This window comes from Salmo salar, chromosome ssa01 (genome assembly GCF_905237065.1).
Source record: "Salmo salar chromosome ssa01, Ssal_v3.1, whole genome shotgun sequence".
Lineage (NCBI taxonomy): Eukaryota > Metazoa > Chordata > Actinopteri > Salmoniformes > Salmonidae > Salmo > Salmo salar.
In genome coordinates this window covers 124519933-124535580 of record NC_059442.1, presented here as the reverse complement: position 1 = coordinate 124535580, position 15648 = coordinate 124519933, and the positions used below count along the sequence as shown (strand labels likewise).

General features: G+C 45.1%; 1 protein-coding gene across 2 annotated transcripts in view; it reads right to left on the bottom strand.

The window, feature by feature from the left end:
• LOC106561388 (inactive tyrosine-protein kinase PRAG1) overlaps nucleotides 1–12128 on the bottom strand; it is a 38778-nt gene extending 26650 nt beyond the window's left edge. Inside the window, exons 1-4 of one of the 2 annotated variants that reach the window (XM_014125317.2) lie at nucleotides 11497–12128; nucleotides 9579–9742; nucleotides 7061–7443; nucleotides 5069–6861 (exon numbers count right to left, since the gene is read on the bottom strand). In XM_014125317.2, the coding sequence (XP_013980792.2) occupies nucleotides 5069–6861; nucleotides 7061–7327 (2060 nt within the window). In that variant the 5' untranslated portion in view covers nucleotides 7328–7443; nucleotides 9579–9742; nucleotides 11497–12128. The remainder of the gene's footprint in view (nucleotides 1–5068; nucleotides 6862–7060; nucleotides 7444–9578; nucleotides 9743–11496) is intronic. The other variant, XM_014125307.2, reaches the window with a different exon arrangement.
• Between the last annotated feature and the right edge of the window lie 3520 nt (nucleotides 12129–15648).

Below are 15648 nucleotides of genomic sequence, written 5' to 3'. Positions count from 1 at the left end.
GACACATTATGATTCCAGGTCCTTACTCTCGTTCAAAAACCACAAGCTATGAAGTAATGCAACACTCCCTCAACAAGAGTCATGTGTGTATTTAAAGTCTCTCTCCACAGAGAAAGCAATGGCACCTTCAAACACCAAATAAAAACACCCGTATCTCATAACCTCCACAAACCACACAAACGCACCACTTCTTCACTGCAGCGTTTCCCCTGTACTCTTTCAAACCCAGCAACTATGCTATCTAGTCTATTCTCTGCCATCCGGAAAGGATAAAGCTAATCTCGGGGTGAGGCGAGGGGGGAGGGGGAGGGTGGAGGATCTTGGCTGGGGGTGGCACCTCATTGCCATGGACAGTTTGGGAGTTGCCCCGGGCAACAATCTGCTCTTCCACTACTTTAGGCAACCCATCCGGGTGTCCTGCCCTGACCTAACTGACACACCCACATCCCATAATACACACACAGGACTGATGGGGGTAAGATGGTAGGCCACACACAACGGCTTGGACCAACTGTCACTAGGGTCGTTCCACCTCAAAAAGCACAATGAAGAGGATTTCAACACCCACCATCATGGCATTGGTTTCTTTACCCTGTAAGCAGTCTATTGACAAGGTATGACAGTAACTCATGCTGTTTTTGTTGGTACCATTGACTTGCATTGGATTTGTGCCACAAATGCTAAAACGTTTTGGATTTGTGCCACAAATGCTAAAACGTTAGCATTTGAAACAGTGGCCTTGTAAACAAAACCAAAGCATGGATTGCTGTCATACCTTGTCCATAGACACTTACAGGGTAAGGAAACTAATGTAATTTTGTAATTTGGGTGAAATGTCCCTTTATCGTTGAGGGGGTGGGGATATTTTGGGGGAAATCACCTAATAGCAGGAACAGCACCATCTAGTGGTCAGAACCTGGTAATATCAGGATGTAGGATGGGACATAAACCTAACAACTTCAATGACCAATTTCTCTGAACAGAGGGAAAAAAAAACATCACCAAATTCACTGAGAATACATTACCTAGGATGAAGATAAATGCTCAGAGCTGCAGCTCCATACTACCAGACACAGAGAACTGATACTCTATACTCGTTGTTGGGATTGGTGTGGCGGGTCCGTGGGTGGCTTTAGACTATTTCTTTGGATTCCTCATGTCTTACTCATGGTTAGTTTGGTCCAAATTGGATGTAAGATACTATATTTACTGAATATTATATGAATCAAAGAAATTAAAATGGCCAATTTGGGTGTAATCAATTAGCTTAATTTCTCAAAGATCAAATTGCAACAAAAATAATGTTTCAGGAATGCTAATATTTGATGTTTCCAACTACAGAAACGATTTCAGAGCAATCTGAGATGGTGGGTATCATGGCTTGCGGAAATCACATGGAATGACCCACTAAGGATGAAAGGACTGCATCAAAAGTATCACCTCACACAAGGGCCTCCCAGTGAGGACGTTTGTTTGGTTCCTCACAGTGATCAATGAACTGAGATGATGATTCCCGTCGTGAGAAGGACAGACTTCTCAACCATCTGGTCCTTTAATGATTCATCACACAAAAATGCTGCCTCATCAGGGTTTGGTTGGTTTGCCTGTTTTCCTCCGTCTCGGCCTTGTGGAAACACCACTGCATCACTGGATGTGTCTCAAATGGCATCCTATTCCCTATGGGCTCTGGTCAAAAGTGTAGGGAATAAAGGGCCATTTGGGACACACTTTCCTGTGTTACACTCTTCTCAAAGGCTTTCTAAGACACTTTGTCTCTATGGGATTAAAGTCTGTTCAAGATGTTTCCGGAGTTATATTGGGTGAACTGTGAGCTGTGAAGTTGAATCTGTTGTCATCTGGCTGTTTCTTAACAGAAGACAGAGAGGAGAGATCTTGTGAACCTGACAGAGCTTCATTATTTAGGGAAAGTTCACTGTAAAGCCTATGTGAGGGTTAATGTGACTCTGAGGCACGTTCTTTAAACACGGGAAGAACTGGCGTGGCAGTTCATGCCTAGTCCTAGTGTGCGCTGTAACAGTTAAGCTCTCGGAAAACAAATAAGAACAGAATACCCAAAAGCATGTCGGTTGCTAGGGAAAGGCATGTTCCCACATGCGTCTCTAGAAAGTGTATTTTTATCAGTAGCAGCATGCTAGCAATGTCATAATATAATGGGAGAGATGCATCAGCTTACTAGTATTACAACAAAAATAAGGGTCTGGGAAATGCAGTCAGCAACAGGGGTTCTAGAGTTCCCTACAGCCAGCCAAAACAAAAGCTGCTGCTGAGACTAATTTCTTTCATATTGAAAAGTTTCAAATGTCAAACTTTAAGTTGCCAAATAATTAAGAGAAAAGTGTTTGGGATCATCTTGATACCTCAATGACCTTGCTCCCCAATAACTTAGCCTAATACTGTATAGGTTTGACACATTTTAACACACTTCCATTTGAATACACAATTAACACCTCTACAGCTTCCCTGCAGTTTAAAACTTAGAAATGACATGTAGAAATAGTCATCTACACAGAAAACCAGCAGAGAATCAGCACAGTCTTGTTGACCAAACACCTAAAGCTGCTCTGTTCTGAACTCTGCAAGGACTTGAGGAACTTACAATTGTATTCTAAACCTACAACATGCCCGACAAAGCAAGGTTTATTTTAAAATGACCATTTGACGTCAACACGGCGGCAAACTATGTCTCCTTCTGCTTTGGGTACATGACTCAGAAACCTCAACGTGTATTAATAATTTGAGGCCCTGTGGTCTAAATAGTACATGGGGAAATGTCACTAGAGTTTAACAGCTAGGTTATTTTATATAGCCATGTGACTATATTTGTTTCACAGCTAGGTCACAACTAGCTATTACCAATGTTAGAAACATTGATTAGTTTCATGAACATTTGAATTAGAGCTTAGTTAAATGCATATTCGCATCTTAGATGCATAATAACATATCAACATCTTAGTTAGTTGACAATGTTATCTTTGTGTGTGCCTGTCAGTGTCAATGAGACAAGGCACAAGGACCCTTTTTTCCCCAGTCCCATCTATTGTGTGGTGGCCAAAACAAACGTAGAATATGACAGGGAACATTTTTACTGCCCATTTTGTTCTTGACTTATAGAATGAAAAGTTAGGCTGCAGTTACACGACTCAACTTGCACGCAGTTTTAGTTTGCAGTTGCAGGTTGCAAGTGACATCATCCCAAACAACTTTGCTGTTACATGAAGCAACTCCAACACAGTTAAAATAGCATGCAACAGCCAAAAGAAATTGAAGCTGCTTCTGTCATATTGTTTGAGAATTCTAAACTCACCCCATGCCATCTGCTGCATTAGGTCTTGTACATTGTGATTACAGAGTTAGCGTAACTCTGCATTCAAATGGGGCAGCAATGAAAATGAATGGGCCTTTTAGCTTTTGTTTTAGCATCAACATCCGGGAACGCTGGCGAAACAGACCAAGCAGACCAGGCTGGGGTTTGAGAAATCAACGAGAAGTGAAAAATTCTTCCTTAGTTGTAAATTTTCTTGAAATCTTGGCACAACTTAGCCAATGTCTTAAGTAATTGAACATGTTGTTACTCCAACCTCGTGAAAGTGACAAGCTGACACGTTTTCATTTTTGTGAAAAACTCTTTTATATGAAGGAGTGCCTTTGATTTGACGGCCTGCACGTGTGCAGTTCGGCGCGAGACGACTGTTAGACCCGATTTATGTGTTTCTACGCATGAGCTTAACTTACTAACGTTGTCATGTCATCGCCTACAAGTGTGATGAGGGATTTCTACTGGAGAAGCAGTTTCTGCCGATCTTCATAATGTACCGTCTGTGTTGTTGACATGACAACTGGGCCGGTGTTCCGAACCTTCAAATGTGACAAAAGCATAAGTTCTGATTGGCTGTTTCTTGCGACTAGCTGCATAAAGTTGAAAAGCTTGCAGATGAGATGCTTATTAGTTGCAAGGGGTGTTTCACGGAGCACTCAAGAAGCAACTCAGTTGCAAGCAACTAAAATTGTGTTCCGAGTTGCGTCGTGTAAACCCCAGCCTTAGACTACTACAAATGGAACAAGGAATGCATTGAGACTGGTTCCGGAACAGTCTGAATGATCCTAAGGTTTCTAGAATGAGAATGGAGGCTGATACCGGCTGAATAATCTCACAACGGAAGGCGAGATCACAGTAGGCACAGTCGCCTCGCATCACTGCACAAGACGAGGGAGGAGCAACATTTAACCATCACACCCAGAGAGAGAACAAACCACATGGCTGCTACAACAGACCTCTCTAGTCAGCTGATTAGGTGCACCAGAGGGAGGGGGGGGTGAAACTATTCATCTGTTGTGTTGACATTCCTAAAATAGTCTAACAAGTGAATAGTTAATTATCAAACAGCAAAAACCTTTTAGAGTACAAGGGACATTTAAAATGTCTACACTATATAAAGTAAGTGTTAATACCCGTGCGTTACTTAATTTATGTACTGCCTAATGATGAATGAGTTTCATTACTGTAGCGCTACAAAGAATTGCACTCGATTCTATGGTCTGTCTGGCATGCTGTACTATACTATGCCTGAACCAAGCAGTGCATTGGGTAAGTGAGGAGCCTTTAAAAGCTATAAAGAAAATGACAGAGTGGAAATAAAACAAATACCTATCTAAACTGATACATTAAGAATCACGTTTGCCTAAAATGTTGTCTCATCAATATGAAGCAAGCCATCTAATTCCAACTCAAATTACTGAACACTGAACTCAATGACAATACTGTATATTCAACTAGTAAGCTACAAAGACGCGCCATGGCCTTTGCTCTTTCAGACTCACCATCATTCATTCTGCACTCTCAGGAACACCATCCATAGCTCAATGCTCAGTGTGAGTGAAATAATCCAGGTGCCGTACATTACAAAAGAGTGACTCAACGACAAAGATGAGTAAAGCTACTTCACTACAGTACAATGACTGCTCTTCCTTCTACCCTCTCAGTAATGCCATCCATAGGCCGTAGCTCATAGAGTGTGTAAAAACAAAAGACCCAGGCCTAGTTTCTTACCTGTGGTGTTTCTTAGGAGGAGGGGGTGGAGGAGTGGGGCCCTGGCTTGAACTCTTCCCCTCTGCTGAGAGCTGCACCGTGCTGGAGACAGACGATGGAGTCAACGGCTGCGTTTTGGCCAACATGCTCCTGCTATGTTTTCCCTCCTCTACGCTGCCGCCGCTGCAGCCTGCCTGCTTCAGTTTCTGACTGGCACCATTGTTGGCCACGGTGCCTGGCAGGGTCTGGGTGCTGCCCTGCAACCCCCCAGCGGGTCTCCAATCCCTGGCCTCCCTCCAGACAGCCGCCCCATTGATGAGCCCCATCACCCTGTTCCGAGAGGAACTCTCCTGGGCATGGCCCTCCTCCCCCTCCTCCTCCTCCTCGATCCGGCCCTCCCAGTTCCAGGCGGTGGTGTGGAGCTTGTGCCTCCGGGCCTCCGATGAGGCTGAGTTGTGGGGCTCCATCTGGGGCTTCACCTGCACCTGGACGTCACTCTCCCTGGGGGATAGAGACAGAGCCTGGATTCCCTGGATGCTGAACTCAGGGAGAGGGACTGGGGAGAGACTAGAGGTCCCGAGGAGTGGTTTGGGGGAACGGTTGTTCCTCTTGGGGGGGATAGGGGGGCTGTTCTGGGGCTTGGGCTGGAGGGAGGCTGGGGATGATGTGGAGGATGTCTCTGTGACAGAGGAGCTAGAGGGCCACTTGAAGGCTGGACTCCCAGGATTGCTGAGGGCCGTGGGGCTGAAATGTGGCCACTGGGTGCTGACGGCTGAGTCCGGGCTGCTCAGGTAGAAGGTCCGGTTGTTCTCCTCAGTATGGGCGGCCATGACAGTTATCTTTGCCCTATGGTTCTGACCCTCTCCTGTGAGCTCCAGCTCTGAGCATTGCTTTTGGGCCTGGGGGGGGTTGGGCTTCCCGTTCCCCCCAGCACTCTGAGGCCTCCTCTTCCTCTTGGTGCTCTCAGCATAGATGGGCTCTGATGACATCATCTGTCCCTCTGAGGGAGGGCTGGCTGAGGAGGCTGAGAGGCTCTGAGGAGTGGGACTATCTGGCCCCAGCAGTCTGAAGCCATCGGGTCCTGTGAGGGAGTCTGTGCTGCTGCGGTAGGAGCAGGAGTCTGACAGAGACAGGCTGGAGACAGGCTCAGAGAGAAAGGAGTTGGTTCTGCCACCTCCACAGGGTTGGAAGTTGGGCACTAGTAGGCCCGGAGAGGCCCCCGAGCCCACGGTGGTTAAGGCTGGGACGAGATAAGTGCTGGACGAGTCCGTGGTACCAGACGTGAGCCAGTTACTTGGGGCGGCTGTGGCGGTGATCAGACCGTTACCAATGCCGTTACCGGCAGTTGTGGTTGCCGTGGCGATGATGTCGATAGCAATACCCAAAGGTGCTTGTACATCCTGGACGACCTGGACTTTGGAAGACCCCCTAGTGTCGACACCATTCCCATTGTAAGTGCTCTTGGTGGTTTTGGTATTCTTGGTGATTTGTTGCCTGTAGGAGAATTCACCGTTGCTATTCCCATTCTCCTTCAGACTGTGGGCACTATGAGGCCCCCGGCCGTGGCCATCCTCCTGGGTCACAAAGATACTGCTGATGATCATACTAGAGTCCTTCTGCAGGGCAGACGGGGACAGGGGGCTTAGAGGTCCAGGGGAGAAGCGGCTGCACGGGTAGTCCATCTTCCCAGGGGTTGTAGTACTGTGTAGTACTGCTTCTCTCAGGGCCTTGTTACAGCCGTTACTGTCTATGTAGATAGGGGACAGGTCCAACATCTTAAGGCCCAGTCTGTCCCCTGGACTCTTCTGATTTTCCTGGTGACACATGGAGGGGAAACACAATTCATGGTTATAGAAAACATAGTCATTTATTGAATCACTTGAATTAAGTGACTCTAAAACCTATGGGTTTCTATTGGGTATTTATTATATATTGACATGGTTATTACATAGGAAGGTAAAATGCAAAGGCATACATTTTCACAAATCTGCATTTGAGTTGGTGAGTTCTCACCTGCTCTATGTTCATGTTGACATCTGCCAGCATGTCGCTGGTGTCAGGGTGCATCATGGTAGGGCGGACAGCGATGGTGGGTTTCGAATAGAGCAAGGGCACGGTTACCCCCTGGCCATCCTCCTCCTCTCCACCCAGACTGGCCCTCAGGGCACCACAGGACACTATGCTGCCCCCGCTAGCACAGTGGGCGCTACGCGGGTGGAAGCAGTTCTTACACGATCCGGGTTTCCACACGTGTTCTGCAAACTCGCCGCAGGCTGACATGTTTGTCCGAAACAAACGTTTAGTGGTCGTCACTGATGGGTTGTGGAGGCAATGGAAAGATCCGACATGGTTGATTGGTACACAGAAGCCTGGTGTCACAAGATTGTACAGAAGATCTGCAGAGAGGAAAGCAGAAATCAGAAATTGATAGTGAACAGATTTGTATTTACTGTGGCGATTCTCAGTACTGTTTCTTGTCTGAACTTCAAGAGTTAATCAATAACCATTTTAACCCAAAGGAATGCTATTGAGGGCATACATACAGTGCTTGAGCAGAGGCTCAGGGAGATGAACAGAACAGTGTAGGTTATGAAGATAAGGCATTGTTTAACGCATTTTCTACAGCATGCTTATTTTAACACCAACTGAATTAAGAAATAAAACTTCATCCATATCAACGCAATGAATTAAACTTTTTAGGAACAGGCATTTGATAGTGGATTGTGGTGTTGCTCAATGATCATGAGTCAGGATGAAAATACTTCACACCCACTGGTGAAAACCAAAAGGTGCAATCCTCTCCTCTCCTTTCCTCTCCTCTAACTAACAGAGTTGGCATTATGTCTGGTTGGAGAATCACCAAACTGTCTGTCTGCAGGATGAACTAGGATAGAACGACTACAGTAACCACCTCATGATCATGTTGTTCAAGAGTTAATAGGATATATTACATCACATCTATGACACGTCTATGACACTGTGGGAAGCTACAAGTGTTCCCATCGATTCTAACCCATTACTTAGCTAGACCAGTCTCTGACTGTATGTGTGGTATCAGGGCCGGAATAGCAAAATGTGTAGAATAGCAGGAACAATTCTTAAAAACTGCTAAATGTTCTCTTAGCCTCGTGGCAAAATATAAACAATAGGATGAGATGAGCTATAAAACAGCATGATTTTCTCTCTGACCCATGGCAAAAAGTGTGTGGTACCAGAAAATGTTTAAGCAATGACAGTGATCAACCTCTGTCCCATTGGTTCCACACTAATGCTCCATTGATTCCGATCGATTCTAACCCATTAATTAAGGTTCAATCCATCAAGTGTTTGACTGTGTGAGGTGCCAGTAAAAGTTGAAACAATGACAGGCTTTAAGCTCTTAGTGGCAAAACTCAACAAGCCCCGCCACTATCACTCCACTCCAGTGTTGTTTGTAACTTAAGACGCTCTCAGCTTTGTCCTCGTTTCCCAGGACTCCTAAATTAGAGGATCCTACTTTCTGTTCAGCCCACATGACCCCCAGGAACATAAAGGCTTTTAGAATGCAGTCTCACGTTCTAGAACGTCTGAAACATCACAGAGGTCGGAATGCCTTGAATGTGGAGAGGCGCAAGTCGCACCAGGGTGAATCTCACACCACCAACCCGGCACCACTAACACCTCTCCCTGTGTAAGTCCTGTTAAAGACTGAAGGACGATGAGAAAATCCACATGACTAGGAGGTTCATTTGTCTTGTTCCTCCTGGGTGTCCTACTGTCTCTTCACACAGAGCTAAATACCTAGAGACAAACCTTGGAAATGGTTCACAGTAGTACACACACATATCCCCACCCCCTAAATGAATTAGGAAAGCAATACAGATGACGTAGCGTAATAATATAAGAGATTACTCATCCAATATCAAACAACACCAGAAACTGGAGGATTTATGCTATTGATATTATAGCTTGTGTTTCCCACGTAAATAATATATAGGAACCAACTAATAGGCTAGACACAGGCTGTAGGAGGGGAGTTTGTTGAGATGCATGTTTACATATACAGTACAAACTGAATTCCTTTGATGTTGTTTTTCTGACACAAGAACTGTCTGGAAAGCACCGGAAAGAGCACTGATTGTTGTTCCAACTCTTGTTCCAATAGCAGGAGTTACAAATGTAGCCTATATTCAAATGTGTGACCAATAGAGCGAATTGGCAATACAGACAGACAGTGTGGTACATGGTCAACTTCTGAATCAACAACTAGCTCTGTCTCATGTCAGAATTAGACGTTCATCCAGGTTTCTCCAACGTCAAATTTCGAAGTTGTCGCAAACGTTGTTGTGGCAAAAGTGTTTAAGGTTAAGTTTAGGCATTAGCTCCAAAATCTTAAGGTTAGGTATTAACTCTGAACGGATAAGGTTTGAGAGGCTTAAAACTAAAAACTCAAAAACGACTTTCTATCGCTAGATTCGAACTTGCAGCCTTTGGAATCAGAGGAAAATGTGTACGCCCATCCACCACCCCCCCTAGCAAAAACGAAACCTACTTGAAGGTAACAGTGCTCACTGTTGCCCATAGGGGCCGGTTTTCACATCATCTCCTGACGTCCTCAGACATGGATGGACGTCCAATAGCGACTTGTATTACGGGTGACCTGGCTGGAATCAAACAGTCATAGCTGCTGTTCCATGTTCTCAACGGGGTATCTACCTATCACCCAAAACAAAAACAAGAATGAATGTGGTAAGGAGTTTCATATGAGGGGGCTGTCCATTTCTTCAGCTCCATCAACTCTAGAAATGAACACAACCAAATACTCAGCCAGAGTGTATCTCTTTCTTCCTAGAAATGACACTATTCTACAGTATGTACTCCTGTAGGCGAACATCTATCAATGAGTATGGCTGGACAGTTAATACACAAATTCAAGTCTGTTTTTTTTTATATAAACACTTACCTGAAAGTGAAAATTCTCATATGGCTGTTAAGAAATTCAGAAGTCAAAAGGGAAAAAATGTAAAAGCGATTGGCGGGTCTGGGTCAACTTCGTCCTTTCAGACTGAAAATAAAAAGCCATCTTTGTCCCTCTGTCTCTCTCTGTGTGTGTGTGTGTGTGTGTGTGTGTGTGTGTGTGTGTGTGTGTGTGTGTGTGTGTGTGTGTGTGTGTGTGTGTGGTCAGTAATGTTGTGTTGTTGGGGCGGCAGCAGTCAGGACAGTTTGGCTTCCTGGCACTGTTCTGTTATTGCATGCTAGGCAGAGACAGCAGGGGGTAGGCTTCAGCAGAGAGGCAGCAGTAGTTAATCACACACACACACACACACACACACACACACACACACACCACACACACGCGCACACACACACACACACACACACTGCATTATTTGCTCAGGGCTAGTGTGGTGCAGTGGGGAATGCAGTCTGTGTCAATGTTAGACTCCGTGGCAACACTTTTGACAGTCATATTCAGATAAAGACAGAGGCAGAGCAGGGCTTTGTCAAGGACAGAACAGCTGAAAAAACTCTGATGAATTGGTTTACTTTTATACTTAGTCTACATCAAAAGAGCTTATTTCATGTAGTAGTAGTGTCCAATACAGTTTACCTGCATTTGGTAATCACGCTAGTGACTTCACTTTCAAACTGAAAGCAGCTATGAGACAATTATGAAGACAAGTTTGATACTAGTTTGTAAACCAGTAATTCCATGCTGAAAATGCACTCACATGCATGCGCGCATACATCTAAGGGAAGAAGTTTTCCCGCATGGATCGATACTCTGCACATTCCACGACTGGTGTAATAAACTTGGCAAAAACGTGTTATTAACGAAATAGGGCCATACATTCTCAACTCGATCACGGACGACATATTGAGTTCTTGTGAGGATCTACAGAACATTACGCGGTTTTACGAAGGCAAATAATAATGTGTATGAAGGCAAATAATGAGACTACCGCGCCTGTTTGAACATCGATCCAGCATTTTCCCATTCCTTGATTGAGGATTCGAACACTTCACTCTCATTCGATCTTTGGATTGTCTTATTCGAACTGCGACTTTAAGATTCCTGAAGGTATTTTTCTGAAACAAGTAGTATGCTTCTAGCCTCCTGGAGCACGTGCCTAGTTCCTGAATATCTACAGATGTTGACATTTTCATGCTCCTTGTCCTCGCTCAGCCATGGTCATAAATAACATTTCACTTTTAGAATCCGATTGCGCTCTGGACTATGAATGGTTTTATGCAGGATCACCTGTGACATTCCTATTGAGGTTTCTTAGCCTGATTATACACATGGAGCAAATAGCCTACTAAGCAGAGGGACCGCTATATGTTCAACCTAGAGAAATTAAACAAACACTGGTTTGAATAAACATAGAGGTGTAATTTATCGGTCAGAGAGGTGCTATTCGGCTATCTGGCAAGAAAAACGCATGGCAGAGTCAAATGTTTTCGCTTACCTGCGGACTTGACTTGCCTGGCAACAGCAATTCGCGCCCTCCAAAACAATATAAAATAACTGGGTCCCCAAAACAAGATGTTTATGTTATTTATCCCACGCCCGACAAACCGACAGGTTCATATGGAAGCCTCGAGAAATGAAGCTTTGATGCGGAGTCCCAGCAGCTAGCTTTGATCCGTTGCTCTGGACTCGCAGCGAGGTGAACTGGTAGAGGAACGGGCGAATAGTGAGCTTGAAGCTCCCGCAGCGAGGGGCGGAACTCCCTAAACTATAGGCCTAATAACCTATACGCAGAGTCGCAGACTATAGTCTTGCCACATTCAAGTGGCTGTAAAGTGGTTTTCGGCTACTAGGTTCACTTTCTCTGCTCGCAACATATCGAGCCGTGCATCAGTGGCTTTCCCAGGGGCAAGGGCATTTCGCTTGAATAGGCTATAGGTGACGCGCGTAATATAATATAGTCTAATTGTTAATTTTACCCTATTTGTGAAGGGCGGGAGAAATAAGATGAAATAAGGTATTTTCGTGGTCACCATATCTATAGGCCTGGCCGCCTGGGGATGATGTTTATCACATGCGTATAGCCTATGATAAACTGCATAATTATTATACTAGGAGGGTATGTGGGAGATAATCCCAAAGTAATTAAACACGCATTTTGGGCAGCTCCGGGGATGGTTTTGAGTCCCCCCCGGTCCGGCTCTGACAGGCAGTGCCTTGCTTGGATGAGTGCCCCCCGGAGCTCCTGCTTCTGTACTGAGAGAGAAAGAGAGAGAGACGGGAGGAGCCGTGTCGTGCCCCCCGCTGAGCCTCATTATGACCCGGGCCAAAGGAGGCCAAACTCGGCATGGTCAGTACCATTCAGCACCATCCCATTCCACAACTGAAAGGTGAAACATCACTGTCAGCGAAAAGCTTAGTCAAAACAACAGCCTAACGCGCGACAACGCACACTAGTCTCCGCACGCACGCTCGCGCTAACGCACACACATACACACAGTTGAGTTGTTGCCCCAGGGACCTATCTGTCTGTGAATTGTCTTTCGCCTGAGCAACCCACGATTAGGCTAATGTCCTGATAAGCGATGAGTCATTTAATTATGAACTTTCAATGGAAATTCAAAACACTTGTCATCTCCCAAGGAGCATCAGCTGTAGATGGGCCTAATTGAATTGTATGCACAGCAGTGGAGGCTGCTGAGGAGAGGACGGCTCATAATAATGGCTGGAACAGAGCAAACGGAATGGCATCAAACACATGGAAACCCTGTATTTGATACCACTCCACTAATTCTGCTCCAGTCATTACCATGAGCTCATCCTCCCCAATTTAGGTACCACCAAGCATCATTGACTATCAATGTATGAACTGTAGAGAAGAATGGTTAAAAAGGAGAGGACATGTACTGGCATACCAATATAGTACTGCTAGGTTTATCTACATAGTCTGGTTAAAGTTTGGGTAAATCAAATTCCATGTTATTTTCCTTTTTTGGGACACAACCTAACAGCCGCTCGCGTTGCGTGCGCATGCGTTGTAAAATAAATGTAGAAATGTATATTATTCAATTATTGCACCCACACTGCTCGCACACGCCAACAAGCATCTGTGTTGCCAAGGGCTAAAATAGATGTCAGTTCTATTTGTGACGCAGATCGCGCTGCAAGTCCTGCCTCTCCCATCTCCTCATTGGTTTATAGAAGCAGGTACCCACGTGCCATCTCCTCATTGGTTATACTCACGTGGGTGACTGAAGACGAACGAGGTCAGTGGCGGTAATGCACCTAATTTATGAAAGTTGCCAATTGCAATATAAAGTCAAGAGAAGAAAAAGCCTGGAAGGAGGAGAGATGACTAGAAACGATTCGGTTGACCGTTTTATGTGTGGATTAATTGGCGGAGTAGAGGACCTTGTGCATTTCAGGTAAAATAACTCAATGTTTATATCCCAGGACAAATTAGCTAGCAACAGCAAGCTAGCTAAATAGGACAAATTAGCTAGCAACAGCAAGCTAGCTAGCTAAATTGCCATAAATTATTAATGCTTTTCAACCTGTCCCCAAATTAATATAATTGGTTCTGGAGTTGTTTTGATATTTTAACCTGCGTGTCGTGATCATGTTTGGTGTGGGGGGACAAAATACATTTATGCACTACACAAAATGCCTCATCATGACAAAGCAAAAGCAGGTTTTTAGAATTTTTTGCTAATTTATAAAAAATATAAAACAGAAACATCACATTTACATAAGTATTGAGACCCATTACGCAGTACTTTGTTGAAGCACCTTTGGCAGCGATTACAGCCTCTAGTCTTCTTTGGTATGAAGCTATAAGATTGGCACACCTGTATTTGGGGAGTTTCTCCCATTCTTTTCTGCAGATCCTCAAGCTCTGTCAGGATGGATGGGGAGCATTGCTGCACAGCTATTTTCAGGTCTCTCCAGAGATGTTCGATCGGGTTTAAGTCCGGGCTCATGGACATTCAGAGACTTGTCCCGAAGCCACTCCTGTGTTGTCTTGGCTGTGTGCTTAGGGCCGTTGTCCTTTTGGGAGGTAAACCTTCGCCCCAGTCTGAGGTCCTGAGCGCTCTGGAGCAGGTTTTCATCAAGAATCTCTCTGTACTTTGTTCCCTTCATCTTTGCCTCAATCCTGAATAGTCTCCCAGTCCCTGCTGCTGAAAAACATCCCCACAGCATGATGCTGCCACCACCATGGTGCCAGGCTTCCTCCAAATGTGACTTTTGGCATTCAGGCTAAAGAGTTCAATCTTGGTTTCATCAGACCAGAGAATCTTGTTTCTCATTGTTTGAGAGTCTTTATAGGTGCCTTTTGGCAAACTCCAAGCGGGCTGTCATGTGCCTTTTACTGAGGAGTGGCTTTCGTCTGGCCACTCTACCATAAAGGCCTGATTGCTGCAGAGTGCTGCAGAGATGGTTGTCCTTCTGGAAGGTTCTCCCATCTCCACAGAGGAACTCTAGAGTTCTGTCAGTGTGACCATCGGAGAGAGAAAGAGAGAGAGACGGGAGGAGCCGTGTCGTGCCCCCCGCTGAGCCTCATTATGACCTGGGCCAAAGGAGGCCAAACTCGGCATGGTCAGTACCATTCAGTACCATCCCATTCCACAACTGAAAGGTGAAACATCACTGTCAGCGAAAAGCTTAGTCAAAACAACAGCCTGACGTGCGACAACGCACACTAGTCTCCTCCGTTGTCCTTCTGGAAGGTTCTCCCATCTCCACAGAGGAACTCTAGAGCTCTGTCAGTGTGACCATCGGGTTCTTGGTCACCTCCCTGACCAAGGCCCTTCTCCCCCGATTGCTCAGTTTGGCCCGGGCGGCCAGCTCTAGGAAGAGTCTTGGTGGTTCCAAACTTGTTCCATTTAAGAATGATGGAGGCCACTGTGTTCTTGGGGACCTTCAATGCTATAGAAATGTTTTGGTACCCTTCCCCAGATCCGTGCCTCGACACAATCCTGTCTCGGAGCTCTACGGACAATTCCTTCGACCTCATTACTTGGTTTTTGCTCTGACATGCACTGTCAACTGTGGGACCTTATATAGACAGGTGTGTGCCTTCCAAAATCATGTCCAATCAATTGAATTTACCACAGGTGGACTCCAATCAAGTTGTAGAAACATCTCAAGGATGATCAATGGAAACAGGATGAACCTGAGCTCAATTTTGAGTCTCATAGCAAAGGGTCTGAATACTTATGTAAATATGGTATTTCTGTTTTTTATTTGGAATACATTTGCAAAAATTTCTAAAAACCTGTTTTTGCTTTGTCATTATGGGATATTGTGTGTAGATTGATGAGGGGGAAAAAACGATTTAATCAATTTTAGAATAAAGCTGTAACCTAATACAATGTGGAAAAAGTCAAGGGGTCTGAATACTTTCCGAAGGCACTGTATATAGTGGCAGTACATCATAAACTGCAAGGTGAGCTGTCTGCCTGGGCAACACAGAAACAGAAGACAAGCTCATTCATTATGACCTCTGTATTATAGCCTTTCTGCAACAGCATACACCGTCGTCATCATAGGCCCATACTGTGGTGCCAACTGCAAGTTAAGCCGGTGTATAGGCGAACTGCAAAAGCATAAGCATTCAGGTATACAAACAGAATACATGTCATGTTTGGGC